This window comes from Hydra vulgaris, chromosome 13 (genome assembly GCF_038396675.1).
Source record: "Hydra vulgaris chromosome 13, alternate assembly HydraT2T_AEP".
NCBI lineage: Eukaryota > Metazoa > Cnidaria > Hydrozoa > Anthoathecata > Hydridae > Hydra > Hydra vulgaris.
The window spans coordinates 56872501-56886873 of record NC_088932.1 but is presented as its reverse complement, the minus strand read 5'-3'; the positions used below and the strand labels follow the sequence as shown (position 1 = coordinate 56886873).

At 28.8% G+C, this 14373-nt stretch overlaps 1 protein-coding gene across 2 annotated transcripts in view; it reads right to left on the bottom strand.

Moving 5' to 3' along the window:
• LOC101236467 (tyrosine-protein kinase CSK) overlaps positions 1-14373 on the bottom strand; it is a 172216-nt gene that overhangs the window by 85064 nt on the left and 72779 nt on the right. Inside the window, exon 2 of one of the 2 annotated variants that reach the window (XM_065814931.1) lies at positions 5487-5546. The exons of the other annotated variant lie outside the window; for it this stretch is intronic. Within the exon in view, the coding sequence (XP_065671003.1) occupies positions 5487-5546 (60 nt within the window). The remainder of the gene's footprint in view (positions 1-5486; positions 5547-14373) is intronic. 2 annotated transcript variants of the gene reach the window in all.

Sequence of the window (14373 nt, the reverse complement as noted above, 5' to 3'; positions counted from 1 at the left end):
TCATCAACACTAAGACCACAAGATGAGACAGCTGAACTCAAATTAGTCTCACAAAGAGCAAGTAGGTCTGGTAAACTTTGCAAGAGATAAGACTCAACAGAAGAAAAGTTACTTTGAAGACCACGACTATTAGTGAATGATAGGTTTAGAGAACTTGGTGATGATGATGATTTTTTGTGTTTTATAGTTTTTGGTACTTTATTCATCTTTAAATTTGTTGAAGAAATTGACTCAAAGCATATACAGTACTCAGTACACTATTTAAAAGCCCAAGCGATTGCCTCATTACTATTAATAAACCCTAAGCCGTAACAAAGGGCTCCAAATGTGGCCTCCGCAATGCACACCAAAAGTACAAACAGGGACACCATCCATGCGTAATACGACACTGCTAATAGTTTGGTATTTTTCAGCTGTTGATGGAATCAGCCTCTCTGAGAGCTACCACATAGTTCGGGAAACATGACTACCAGTCGGTCTCAGAATCATAAAACAATGTTTTAGAGCTGTACCCTCATTAGGAGATAATAGAATGAGTTGCCTAGTCATAAAAACAGACACACTAGTAAATCCCATGCATTAAGTCAAGAAGATCGAGCATTCAATATCCTAAACTGGAAACAATGTATTAAAATACATCCGCGCCAGCCTAATAGATGAAGAAGGGGTGCAAGGCTGGTCAACAGATGGAATCTGTTTCCCCCTAAAGTCTTTGTCTATGAGGCCTTCTACATGGCAGTAGCCACATGCATTTAATATCTGCCCAAGATGAGTATTTTTATCGACAACACTATCTCTAGCCTTCACTCAACCAAGAGCCTCAAGGCAGGGGGTGTTTTAAGTCAGAGTTGGCATCTCCTAGCCTTTGCCTAAAAAAGCGTATCCTACAATGCAGCAGGGCTTTAAGCAAGTTGTACTGGGTTACATGTTACCAGTAGCAGGATAGCCCGACCTGAATTAAATTAAATTGAATTAAATTAAATGACATTAAATTAAATCTTGGTCTTCACCATCTAAATTTGTGTAAATTCCATTATCATCTGGAAACCTGGCTATAATTGCTGAAACAACACATGCCAGTAAAACTTTTTGATTATACCTTCCAAGTTTGCAGTAGGTTAACCATGTAATTGACGATAAGTGGCATATCTAAATGTTCTGCGCAAGAAACGGAGAAATTTACTCAAATTTAAGTAAAAAAAAAAATCAATGAATAAAAGCAAATTTATTTAGTAAACTAAAAAAAAATTTTTAACAACAAACTTATATATAAATACTTATTAGAGGTTTCTTTAAATGAATCTGGCATCCAAGCTCCTTCCCTGTCATTCAGACTGGCAATTAATATCCATAACGGATACGGTTCAATGCAACCAGTCAAAAAACCTTTATGCTCTGTTTTGCATTGATCTTTAAAAACAAAACTTTTTTTTTACTTTACATTTTTTTTTTTTTTTTTTTTTTTTTTTTTTAGATTATTCACCTCCCCAAGGCCCGAGGGGGCCACTACAGTCGAGGAGGCTACTCATTTTTATTTTTTTTTTTGTGTTTTTTTTTTGTGTTTTTTTTTATTTTTTTTTATTTTTTAGTTGTTATTCGTGGTGCAACCCTCTCTCAACTCTTTAACTCCGAAACACGGACCTTGTCGAGCAAGGCCGCTGCGCGGAGAAACTAAGTTGAGCGCGGTACTTCCAGGGACGTGGTGGGAGTCGAACTCCGAACCTCTCGCTTACAAAGCGAGCGCTCTTACCACTACACCACTACCGCATTTTGTACATAGCCATTATGTACAAAAAAGTTAATGTTTGTTATTATTACTATCTTTAATACTGCGCACATCAGTTTATATTTTAAAGAATGCTACTTAATTTTTAATACCTGAGGCAATATTTATTTCCTTTATTTTATCGCAACAAAGATATTCTTTTTCAAGTGGCATAGTTTTCCAATATCCATATTTACACCATTGTTCAGCGCCAACTCGTAAACAGCTTAACTTTGACATTTTAGCAATATCAAAATTCAAATTTTCATAGCTGATACGATTTTCAACTGATTTATTTCTTTTATCCATACAGGCTTTTTTTTTCTTTATTTTAAAAGGTTTAAATTGGTATGGAGTTGCCAACATTTTAATCATTTAGTTATTTCTTTTTTTTTTTAAACATCTTCACTTACAATAAGGCTGCAAGCAAATACAAATTAAAGCTGGAAGTTACTGGAAGAGTAAAGATGAAGATTGTAGAGCAGTTAACGATTGACAGACGACTTGAAGGATTAAAATTTTATGAATCAGGAAAGCAAGATAAAGGAAGCCAATTCCAAATAACCGATGTTCGAGGAAAAAAACTAGACAAATAAGAGTTTTTGGAGTACTTAGGAACAGTCACAGAAAAAGGATGAGACTTAATGGCGAGTATTTTAGTAGATGGCACAAGAAACGCTAGCTCTTTAGCGCAGTGCCCACTATAGTATTTGTTGAAAAGAGAAAGAGAAGCAACATTATGATGATGTGATAATGGTTGGAGGTTGGCTGCAAGAGCAGGTCCAACTATGTTTACAATGCATTTTTGCACCTTGTCTAAAAGAGAAAGGGCATCATTAGAAGATCCGCCCCAGATATGGCAACAGTATTCCATACAAGGCCGGATTTGAGGTTTATAGAGATAGACAATAGAATCTGAAGTAAGAAAGTGTCGAGCTCGATAAAGAGATGCAACCTTAGCAGATACTAACTTTGCAATTGATTTGATATATGGTTTTCAAGAAAGATTGAAAGAGTTAATTCTAGAAGATGAAGAGTAGATGACTCATCGAGTACATCACCACTCATAAATATAGGAAGATCTAAATTATTGCAAATCAAAAAAAAATTCTACAATGACATCATTTACTAAAACTCTTTGGAATTAAACGCACTTAAACAAATTATAGTCTGCAGATTGCGGCGTATATTTTAAAGACTTTGAGAGAATTGCTACTGTGGAGATGGCGAGTTTAAAGTAAACAACAAAGCTTGTTTTTGTTGGTATACATTTATTATTTTGTTTTACTTGAAAAAATTCTGCCCAAACATTTTATTTTTATCATTCTCTTTAAAATAAATAAAACTTGCCTCAGCATTTTGGGATCCCTTCAAAAACAAAATAAATAAAATATAGGAAAATCATTCTTTTTTATGTTTAAAATTGTTGTTTTTTTTTTTGTTTTGACTTATCGAATTTCGCTGAAAATAACAACCACTCTAAAGAAACTAAAATAAAAACAGTACACAAATTATTTAAATTATTATTATTAATATTCAATTTTATTCTATTTGTTTTGCTTTCTTTGTTTTAGAAACTTTTTCCAGCAACACTTAAAATTATAAAACTTCCAAACGGCCGTGACCAAGTTGTCTTAATTAAAAAAAAAATATATATATATATATATATATATATATATATATATATATATATATATATATATATATATATATATATATATATATATATATATATATATATATATATATATATATATATATATATATATATATATATATATATATATATATATATATATATATATATATATATATATATATATATATATATATATAAAGTGTTGTTAACAAGGCCAAATGTGGCAAGGCCAAGGTCACATATTACAAGGCCAAGACCAAGGCCACAAGTTACAAGACCAAGGACAAGGCCAAGGCCAAAAATAGGAGTTTCAATTTTTGCCTTACGTTAAGGCCAATTAACAAAACTGTAGGTAGCAAGTACCTGTGACAATAAAACCACATGTTGTAAAAATAGACCAAGGTTATTTGCAGAATTCAACGAAGTCAATAAAAAAATATACTTAAAGATATATATGAAAGCCGAAAAAAAAATGCATAAAAATAAAGAATGAAAACTTTCAATTCTTTAATTTTATGTTGTTGTTTTTTTGAAGGCCAAGGCCAAAATATTCAAGGCCAAAACCAAAGCCAAGGCCAACAGTTTCAAGGCCAAGGCCTTAATTTTTAACTTGGAGGCAAGGTCGAGGACAAGGCTAAGACCAAGGACTAACAACTCTGTATATATATGTAGCTATATATATATATATATATATATATATATATATATATATATATTATATATATATATATATAAATAGTTTGATCCTCGTCACATCCCTGGTAGTACCATGCTCAACTTGTTTCTCAGCACAGCAGCCTAGTTCGTTGAGGTTTGTGCTTCAGAGTTCGAGAGTTGAGAGGGTTGTAACCAAACAAGTAGCCCCCTCGACTGTAGTGGCCTTCTCGACCTTGGGGAGGTGAATAATTAAAAATATATATACATATATTTACATACATACATCAGTAATACATTCTGTTAATCAGTGGGACAGATATCTTCAGTATATTGCTAAGGCTTTTCATTTCACATTTTTGTGAAATCAAAAGTTATTTTTTGAAAGTTATTTAACTTATGAATAAGTTTTTGTGACTTTTTGTGATCAGATAACAAAAAATGACTTCTTTTTTTTTAAAGTTGTTAAGAACAAGTGTTGAAATATAAATTAACTTTGTCTTTTTTATTTATCTAACAATTCTTTTAAACTTTTTAAACAAATATTTACTTTTTTTTAAAGTTTTTTTTTTTTTACTTTCAAAAACGACATGAATAAGTTTAAATCTTTTAAAATAATTATTAAACTCGTTACGTGAAATGCTTATTAATAGAGTTACAAATAGTTTTACAAAGATTAAGTCATTTTCTTGTTATACATTAAAATATGGGTAGAATTCAATAAATACGGCTGCGTATAAACTTTTTTTAAATATATATATATTTTTTAATAATATATAATTATTTCGATATTTCGCTGATCTATCGTGATCAGCGTCATCAGGTATAATCAGGTATATATATATATATATATATATATATATATATATATATATATATATATATATATATATATATATATATATGTATATATATATATATATATATATATATGTATATATATATATATATATATATATGTATATGATTTGTATTAATTTATATTTTTAGAATTTCAGAAACCCCATTTTATATATATTTATAAAATTAAATAAAAATAACTAATATAAGCCTAAATAACTTTTATTACTTATTAATTATTTGTAATGCTGTTAAAGATTAACAGCCTAAGGGAAAACCCAAATTATTGTTTTTAAGCTTAATAAAACATTTTTGTGTTAACCCAAATATTAACTAAAAAGTGCAATAATCAGACCAGATTTTTTTTTAAAAGAAATAATTAAATAGCTGGAATTTTCTTTGCAAGAAACAAAATTGTGTTAAAAATAATAAAGTTTTTTGTTAATACCTAGATAAATAACTTGTTTTGGAAAATTTAAGTAACTATTATCTTTTTTTAAATGATTATTCAAGATATAAGCACAACTTACCTTGACACTAGAGGTTTATTTTAAAAGCGCTAAAACTAGTTTTTTTTAAATGGCTAACCTTTTCAGTATTTCCTTTAAAGTCATAGCGTGCAATACATTCAGTTCCAGGAAAAAAACACTAAATAAAATATAAAACAAAATCAATTTAACTGAAAATGATGAAAATCCTAGCAAACAATTAAATGGGAGGTAATCCTAGCCAATAATTAAATGGGAGGTTACCCTAGCAAACAATTAAATAGGAGGTAATCCTAGCCAACAATTAAATGGAAGGTAATCCTAGCAAAATATTAAATGGGAGGTAATCCTAGCAAACAATTAATATAAATTTTTGTAGAGAGTAATACAATAAATTTATTTTTATTTTGAAAGGATTTTTATTTCATAAATCTTTTATTAAAACATAACATTGAACTATTCAAAATAAAACTTTGTGATTTTTTTTATATATACAAGTATATATATATATATATATATATATATATATATATATATATATATATATATATATAAAATATTATTTTCAAAGTAAACTTAAAGCTTTTCAAATCAGCTTTTCAAAACGACTTTTCAAAACAGCTTAATAGAAAATTGATTTTGATTAAAAATCATTTTTATTAAAAAACATAAAGGAAAGTTTTAATTATTTTAATTTAAAAAAAGCAAATGCAGATTGAGCTCTGCCACAAGTGGTGTTACACAACACCACTTATGGCAGAGGTCACAAATATTACCAAGGTGCTTAAGCTATTTTGGGATTGTTGACAATAACCCAATACAGAATCCATTCAGGTCCTACTGCAGCATTAAAAACTTGTGAAATGTCCTTTAATGATAGGTCTAATAAAGGTGGTTTCATTTCAACTCATTTCATTCAGATATCGTTGCTTTATAATTAGCAAGGTTTTTTACAAGCAAATAATTAAATTCTATCAATTAAAATTTCACCTAGGGGGCGTAATTTCCTAAGAGGTATAATGAAATTTTTATTTTCAGCTAGCAAGTTTTAATTTTATTAGTAAAAAATTGAAGTATTGTTAGTCTTAATTAATTTCACTCAAAAAAATTATTTTATTTTGTTTACTATCATTTAGTAAGATAATAAAAATACTGAAAAAAAAAAACTCTTCATGTAGTTTATTCAAGAATTTATAGAGAGAAATTTAAAAAATAACTTAAGGATATGCAATTGAAGTTAAGAGATACAGAGGAATAAGTTGAGAGAAGATAAGAGATACAGAGAAATAAAGAGACATAAAAGATGCACAATCAAATGTTTTTTTTTCTTGTGATCAAATTGATTGACACAAAAAAATACAAATACTAGAGTTTCAGTAAATACTACTTAAAGCATTCATTAAAAAAATTATTTGATGTTTTTTGTCAAAATGGCTGAAGCAAAATGTTTAATTTTTACTTTTTGTTTTATTCCAATTGGAAAAAGATCATATTTAACTTACTACTAATCAATGCATATATATATATATATATATATATATATATATATATATATATATATATATATATATATATATATATATATATATATATATATATATATATATATATATATTTATATATATATATATGTGTGTGTGTGTGTACAAGGCTCTACATAGCTGTTGGAAATTAAACATTGTCTGGCACTCATCACACTTTTTCGAAGCTTTTCAAAATTCAATTTTTAAATAACACTAAAGCTTTAAATTTTTTTGAAATAAACAGCCTGGATTCTATCATTTATATTAAAACATTAGAATTAATTATTATTTATTTAAATTTATATTTCAGTGTTTTTGAACTTTTTGTCCGATGGTTTTTATAATTTTTAATAGAATATTTTAGCTTTTAAAACCCCTTTTAAATTTATTTTATAAAAATTTTAACACAACAGTTATTTTAATGCTTATAGTCACCTTCAACATTGGCTTATAGAAATACTTTTTATTACACTGTATAAATATACATTTCCATATAGTATGTTGCATACATAAGGGGAGGTGGAGAGGGATGGGTGATTGTCCAAAAACAAAACTTACAAAACTTAAACTTTACAAAACCGTATGAAACTCCTTTTTTCTTAAATAAAAACTATCATCCAGAAAATATTTATATGCATATTTCTTTCAGCAAATCTTTCGAAAATCTTTGGAGGTCAATATTTCTTGGAAGGTTAATATTTCTCAGTCATGAATGTTTTAAATCATTAAGATGTGCTTATCAAATGTTACATTTTAGAAGCACGCAGTCCATTTCTTGCAATATTTTTCTGGCTTTAATGTATTGCAAACAGAGCATTCAATCTTTACATCAATGCATAAAAAAATAACTGTTTTTAGCCTTGAAAATAAATTATTTAATTATCCAACATTTAGAAAAATAATTGCAGCTCTCAATTTTACAATTTTGATCAGATGAAGCAGAGTCTGCTGAACTATGTAATTGTTGAGGCATCGATGATAGAGAATTCGTTACTATACTAAGTGATTCTTGAGGCGACAAGGAGAAAACTTATTGCTAACATGCTAGCAAAATTAGTAAAACTTGCAATGACACATGATCTGTATCTCCACCAGGGGCCGTGCCAACATCTAGTTTGGGAAATGCAGCTCCAGACAAAAAGAAACTTGAAAACCTATGTTGCTTATGTTTTAAAGCCATTTACATTAGCGGAAATGTTGTATATTTTATTCAACAATCAAATATATTCTGAAAAAAATCTTTTAGGGATACTTAAATAAAGTAAAATAATAATAAAAATAAAAATAGACAATACAATAAGCAAGAATCTTATAAAAATTGTATTTATTATTTACAAAAACAACATCAACAAAATACAACAAAATAGAAAAACTGACAACAAATACTTATTGACAATAATAGACAAACATTTATTACCCCAAAAAAATATTAATTATACTATACCAGCGTCAATTAACATCTTTAAAAGTGTAATTAGTGTAATTAAAATATTTAATATTATCGTTATAGAGTATTCTTTTATAATTGAACTTTCAAATTGTTTTATTTTATTAAAAGTTCTTTGGGTCATCCATAAATTACGCAATTTTAAATTTAGTTCAAAGCAAAACAAAAAAGATCACACATTTTCCTTTGCAGAGTTTAACCGCTGTATCAGGCTTGATTGGGAAAAGCATGCAATCGCACTCTAATCTTGATCACGCATACAATATTTAGTTGCGACAACTTGCCCATAGCATCATAGATGTTTTGAGAACATTCAAGTTTAAGTATGTTTCCATGTTTGCCCACATAACAACAAGTTTTTAAAATACACACTAAAAAATTAACTTCATAACTTTAATCTTTACTAATTAAATGATTTTATATTGGCAAATACTTTAAAAAGATTCGCTAATACAAATTTGTTTTATATAAAAATGTTTGTATATCAGTGAATGTTTTAAAGCATTCACTAACATAAAAACATTTGCTTAGTAAACATTATAGTTATGAAGTTAATTTTTTAGCATGTATTTAAAAAAATAATTGTTATGCGGACAAACATGGAAACATACTCAAACATAAATGTTCTCAAAACATTGAAAACCCGCCAAATCTACGAACAAAGAAATTCTATTGGTTCAAAAAATACGCTGACTTAGTGAATTAAAGATCCAGAATATTCCAAAGAATCTTTTTTTCTAATTTGTATTAATTGAGTTTTAATAAGTTTTTGTTGATATTTCTAGTGTAAATTGTTATAAGTATATATTACCAAACAAATTTTATTTTAATACGTTGACTTATTGTTGGAGCCACACATGCAGATATTTAAAAGATTTAATAAAATGGCAGCGTATAAATTTTTTAATAACATATTTTGATCTGATTGAAGCCCACTCACCCGATTGTTCGTTTTACTGTACCGCCTATTGCATTACAAGAAGATTTGTTGTGACTGGTTGCAAAAATTATCCATTTAGCTTCCAATAAAAAATCTTCTGAGTGATGGCATAGGTTTAGAAAATTTTTATAATTTTTATACTGTCCTCCACATCCATCAGAAAAGTAATACAATTTGAAAATTAAAGGAAGGGTTTCTTTGATATAATTACATAAAATAGTCTGAATTTGATAGACAAAACAGGTATCATGTATTGTATCGTCAGACATAAAACAAAATAATTTGTGTAAAATAATGCCATTTACTTTATAGTATAAAACAACTGGGTAAAGGGTGCATCCAGATTTATACCAATGATAACTTTGGATCTCATCTTGCACAACAAATTCAATATTTTCTGAAAAGTCACAAATCACGATACACTCTTTTTCATTCAACTTGAATTTTAAATCTCAATACACTTCACTACTAACTCTATATAAGTTTCAACAGTTTCAGTTTGTGTGACGAGATGGATCCTGTCAGTACCTTGCCATTAATTACAACTTAACTCGTCATCAAAATCAAGTTCTTCAAGCTCTTTAAGAAGAAATAGCTGTAAGGCATCTGTTTCTGGGCAACTCAAACATCTATGAACCATACACTCATTTTTTTAAATGTCACAAACCACCTAAAAAACAAGTTTATTTATTATAATTTACTATTAAATTTTCTATTATAATCATTAAATAATTATAATAATAAAAATCATTATAATAATAATTAAAAGTAAAAGTAATATCAAATTTAATTTCCGTATAAACTGATATCTTTTTTTAGATTTTCTAACTTATAACGTACATTAAACACACTTATAACTGAAAACAAACCTTTTCCATTAAATATTTATAAGTTATATCCCAGTTTATTGCATATAAAAGAAGAACTGTATTTTGATGATAAACACATACACACACTGAGTGTGCACCTGAGGCTCCAACACTTACACACCAATTAAGACGCAGACTGCAAAATTTAGAAGTTCCACGATTAATCCCTGGATTAATAACTTTAAATTGACTGTACAATTCTTTCAGGTTACACAATAGCAATCGTTTTTGTACTTGTATTCTGTTACTTTTTCCTTTTCCAACACTAACATAATCTTTTTTACCAGACATTGTTCGTGAATATTCATCATCTTCATAAAAATTTTGAACAATGGAGACAACATTATGTGGAACACTTTTTCCAATTTTGTTCAATGGGAGTAAAAGTAAGCCATTCTCCTGTTTCATACAACGTGCTGTTCGAATAGCATTCACACTAACTTCAAAGTAGTTAGAAGCATAATCTCTAGGCCAAGATTCAGGAGTTAAAATGAGAATTTTTAGTTTATTTTTATAGTCAGAAGCATTTATCTTTTCTTTCATCAATAGTGTCAATTTATCCAGATCAGATGCTTTATTTTGATCTGTTTTCGAATAAGACGCAGTAGTATTATCTATAAAATGCGAATTACTTATTTCATAATAGGCTGCTAAATCTTCACCAATCTTTTTTTATTAATTTTTTATATTTTTTCATTGCAAAGGCAACACGTTGATGAAAAGCAACAGAATGTAATTTGATAGGGGATTCTCCTGAAATTTCTAGGGATAAATTAATATGAGTAAAGGTTCATCTTCTTTTGTCAATACTTCATCTACTTTATTTTCACTAGGGTGTTCTACTGATAAAATTGCCTTTGACTTACAGCTAGTACATAATTTCCACCCAGGTAAAACTCTTAATCCTAATGACTCAAAGTGTCTAGCCAGCATTAAAGATATTGTAAATTTATCTAAAAAAAGGATATTTAAGATACATGTTGTATACTTTTACAGATAGTATTCATATATTTGAAATCAAATTACCTTTTACTTTTTTTTTATGCACTTTATAAAAATCACAACAATTGCCATTTTTCTTTTCAAATCTTTTTCCAAAGTAGTGAAAATGGTGATTACAAATGCTGAATAGTTCTTCACAAGCACGCAACTTAGATCTCCATAAAATGTTTTGATGAGTATCAGTGTCTAGGTCATGTAGTAAAAAAATCTCTTTATTTCTAGAATATGAGGTTTTATGGCATTTTGACTTCAAAACTTTACCAATATCACATGAAATCATTTTGATAATGAATTAAAAAATGTTATACTTTCAAATTTAAAAATGCACAAGTATTAATTACATTATTTATGTTGGATTAATTGCAACATTTAAATTAGATGAATATGTCTGAAATCAGCAATTAAACTTTGATAATTGGAAAAGACAAGGAAACAAGGAAACAAAAAGGAAATAAAAAGATACATTAAAAAAACATTCATAACTTAGGAACCAATTGGATTTAGATAGGAATTATCATTTTTCCTAAAGTACTATGGTGAAAATTGAAAAAGAAATCAGAGAGTTTAGAGTTGCATGGCCTGGTTGTTTTGACATGGAATTACTCTTAGGAAAAGAAATAAAAACTACACCTTTAATTCAGGGGCGGATCCACAATTTTTTGGTGTTTGACTTAAATAATTTCCAGGTAAGTTCTATACTCCAAACCTTTGAATGTTCATACTTATGTCATTTAAATATGTTCTGCAAAAAATTGTGCTGCAAAGAACCTGGGAACAAAAATGCCCTAAAAATTAGAAATCAGCTGCCCAAACGTGGGGGAAATCAATTTTTTGAAATATGAATTCTAATATCCTAAACTAGGTAGAAATTTCTTTAAGGTAATAAAACTTCATTAAAAAATAATGATTGTTTAGAAATTATACCTAATTGAAATTTGCAAACCCCTTCTTTTGAGGGGGTTGTAAACTTTACATGGTTATACCTTTTGAGTGCCAAATGATTTTTTGACAAAATTTTAAAAATATGTACTATTTTCAGTCTTATTAAAGCAAGTAATTTTTCTGTTAGAAAAATCAATTCCCCTCACATTTGGGCAGATGATTTCTACTTTTTAGGGTATTTTTGTTCCCAGACTCTTTGCAGCACAGTTTTTTGCAAAACATCTTTAAATGACATAAGTATAAACATTCAAAGGTTTGGAGTATAGAACTTACCTGGAAGTTATTTAATTCAAACACCAAAAAATCGTGGTCCGCCCCTGCAATTATATATTCACTTTTAGTACAAAAGTAAAATATTTACAAAACTATGTATTTGGCAGAAATTATTTTTTTACACAATGTTCTACAAACATACATTGATCTAATTTGAAATTTTAAGCTTAAAAAATTCACCGCACCCCTAAAAATTTTAATGGGACTGGTGTCCATTATTATAACATTTATAATTGATATTTAGGTACTTTTTAATAAAATGAGTTTTTTATTTATATATTCAAATTCCTCACCTAGAGATTAACTAAGTCACTAATATTTAGAATTCGCATGTTTAAAGACTTGGTTTTATAAGGATACATGTAAATTTAAAAATGGTGGAAAATGACTGAAACAATAATAGTAGCCAAAATTAAAACAACCATTACTCACGAACCGTTGGGAGTTAGACCTTGAAATTTCAGGATTCATCTTATTTTATAATGTACTAACTATGGTAATAATGTATAGAAATCCATGGACATAGGGTTGCATGGCATGGTTGTTTTGACATAGAATTACCCAAATAGGAACTTAGATTTTATTAGTAACTTTTTTTATAGAGAGAAAAAAAAACTGTTTGTATGATTTTTAACACGTTAATAAAATAACTTTAATTACAATGCGGCACTTGAAAAGACGCTAGTGACGCAATATAACTTCTAACAATACAAAATATATTTGCTGAGTTGAGTTACTTAAAAATGTGTTACGCCTTTTCGTTAAGCAGCGAAACCTCGTAACAAGGCCTAATATATATATATATAAATGAATATATATATTTTTTTTTAAAACATCTTCGCTTCCAACAAGGCTGCAAGCAGCCACTAATTAAAGTTAGAAGTTACTGAAAGAGAAAATATGAAGCTTGTAGAGCAAGATAACAATTGACAGATAGATAACAGATAATGATTAACAGACAACTTAAAAGATTGCAAATTATATGAATCAGGAGAGCAAGATGAAGGAAGCGAATTCCAAAGAGCTGATGTTCGAGGAAAAAAACTAGACGAATAAGAGTTTTTGGAGCACTTAGGAACAGTCACAGAAAAAGGATAACACCTAATTGAATGACGAGTAACACGAGAATGAATTATAGTAGATGGCACAAGAGACCCTAGCTCTTTAGAGCAGCGCCCATTATAGTATTTGTAGAAAAGAGAAAGAGAAGCAACATTACGACGATGTGATAATAGTTGGAGGTTGGCTGCAAGAGCATGTCCAACTAAGTTTACAATACGTTTTTGCACCTTGTCTAAAAGAGAAAGGGCATCATTAGAAGATCCGCCCCAGATATGGCAACAATATTCCATACAAGGCCGGATTTGAGATTTATAGAGATAGAGAATAGAATCCAAAGTAAGAAAGTGACGAGCTCAATAAAGAGATGCAACCTTAGCAGATGCTAATTTTGCAACTGATTTAATATATGGCTTCCAAGAAAAATTGGAAGTAAGAGTTAATCCTAGAAGATGAAGAGTAGGTGACTCATCGAGTACATCACCGTTCATAAATATAGGAAGATCTAAATTATTGCGATAACGATTGGCTGAAAAAAATTAAGTTTTACCTGAATTAAAGTTCACTAGCCACTGTGAGCCCCATGCTGTAGCAGAAGTAAGATCCTTTTCAAGCTCAAATGCCCCCTCCAAGCAATCAGAGGGTGTTGGTTTCTTATCACGACAAGAATAAATGGTAGTATCATCTGCAAACAATGCCACCTTAGATGTAAGAATATCTGGAAGATCGTTAATGTAAATTAAAAAGGGTATAGGGCTAAGGATAGAACCTTGAGGAACCCCTGAAGTTACAGAATAAGAAGAAGAGTGTTGTCCATCGAGGACAACTTTTATGCTACGATTGGAAAAATAGGATTCAATGATCTTAAAGATGTTTCCGGATACACCATAAGAAGAAAGCTTATGGAGAAGACCAGCATGACAAACTTTATC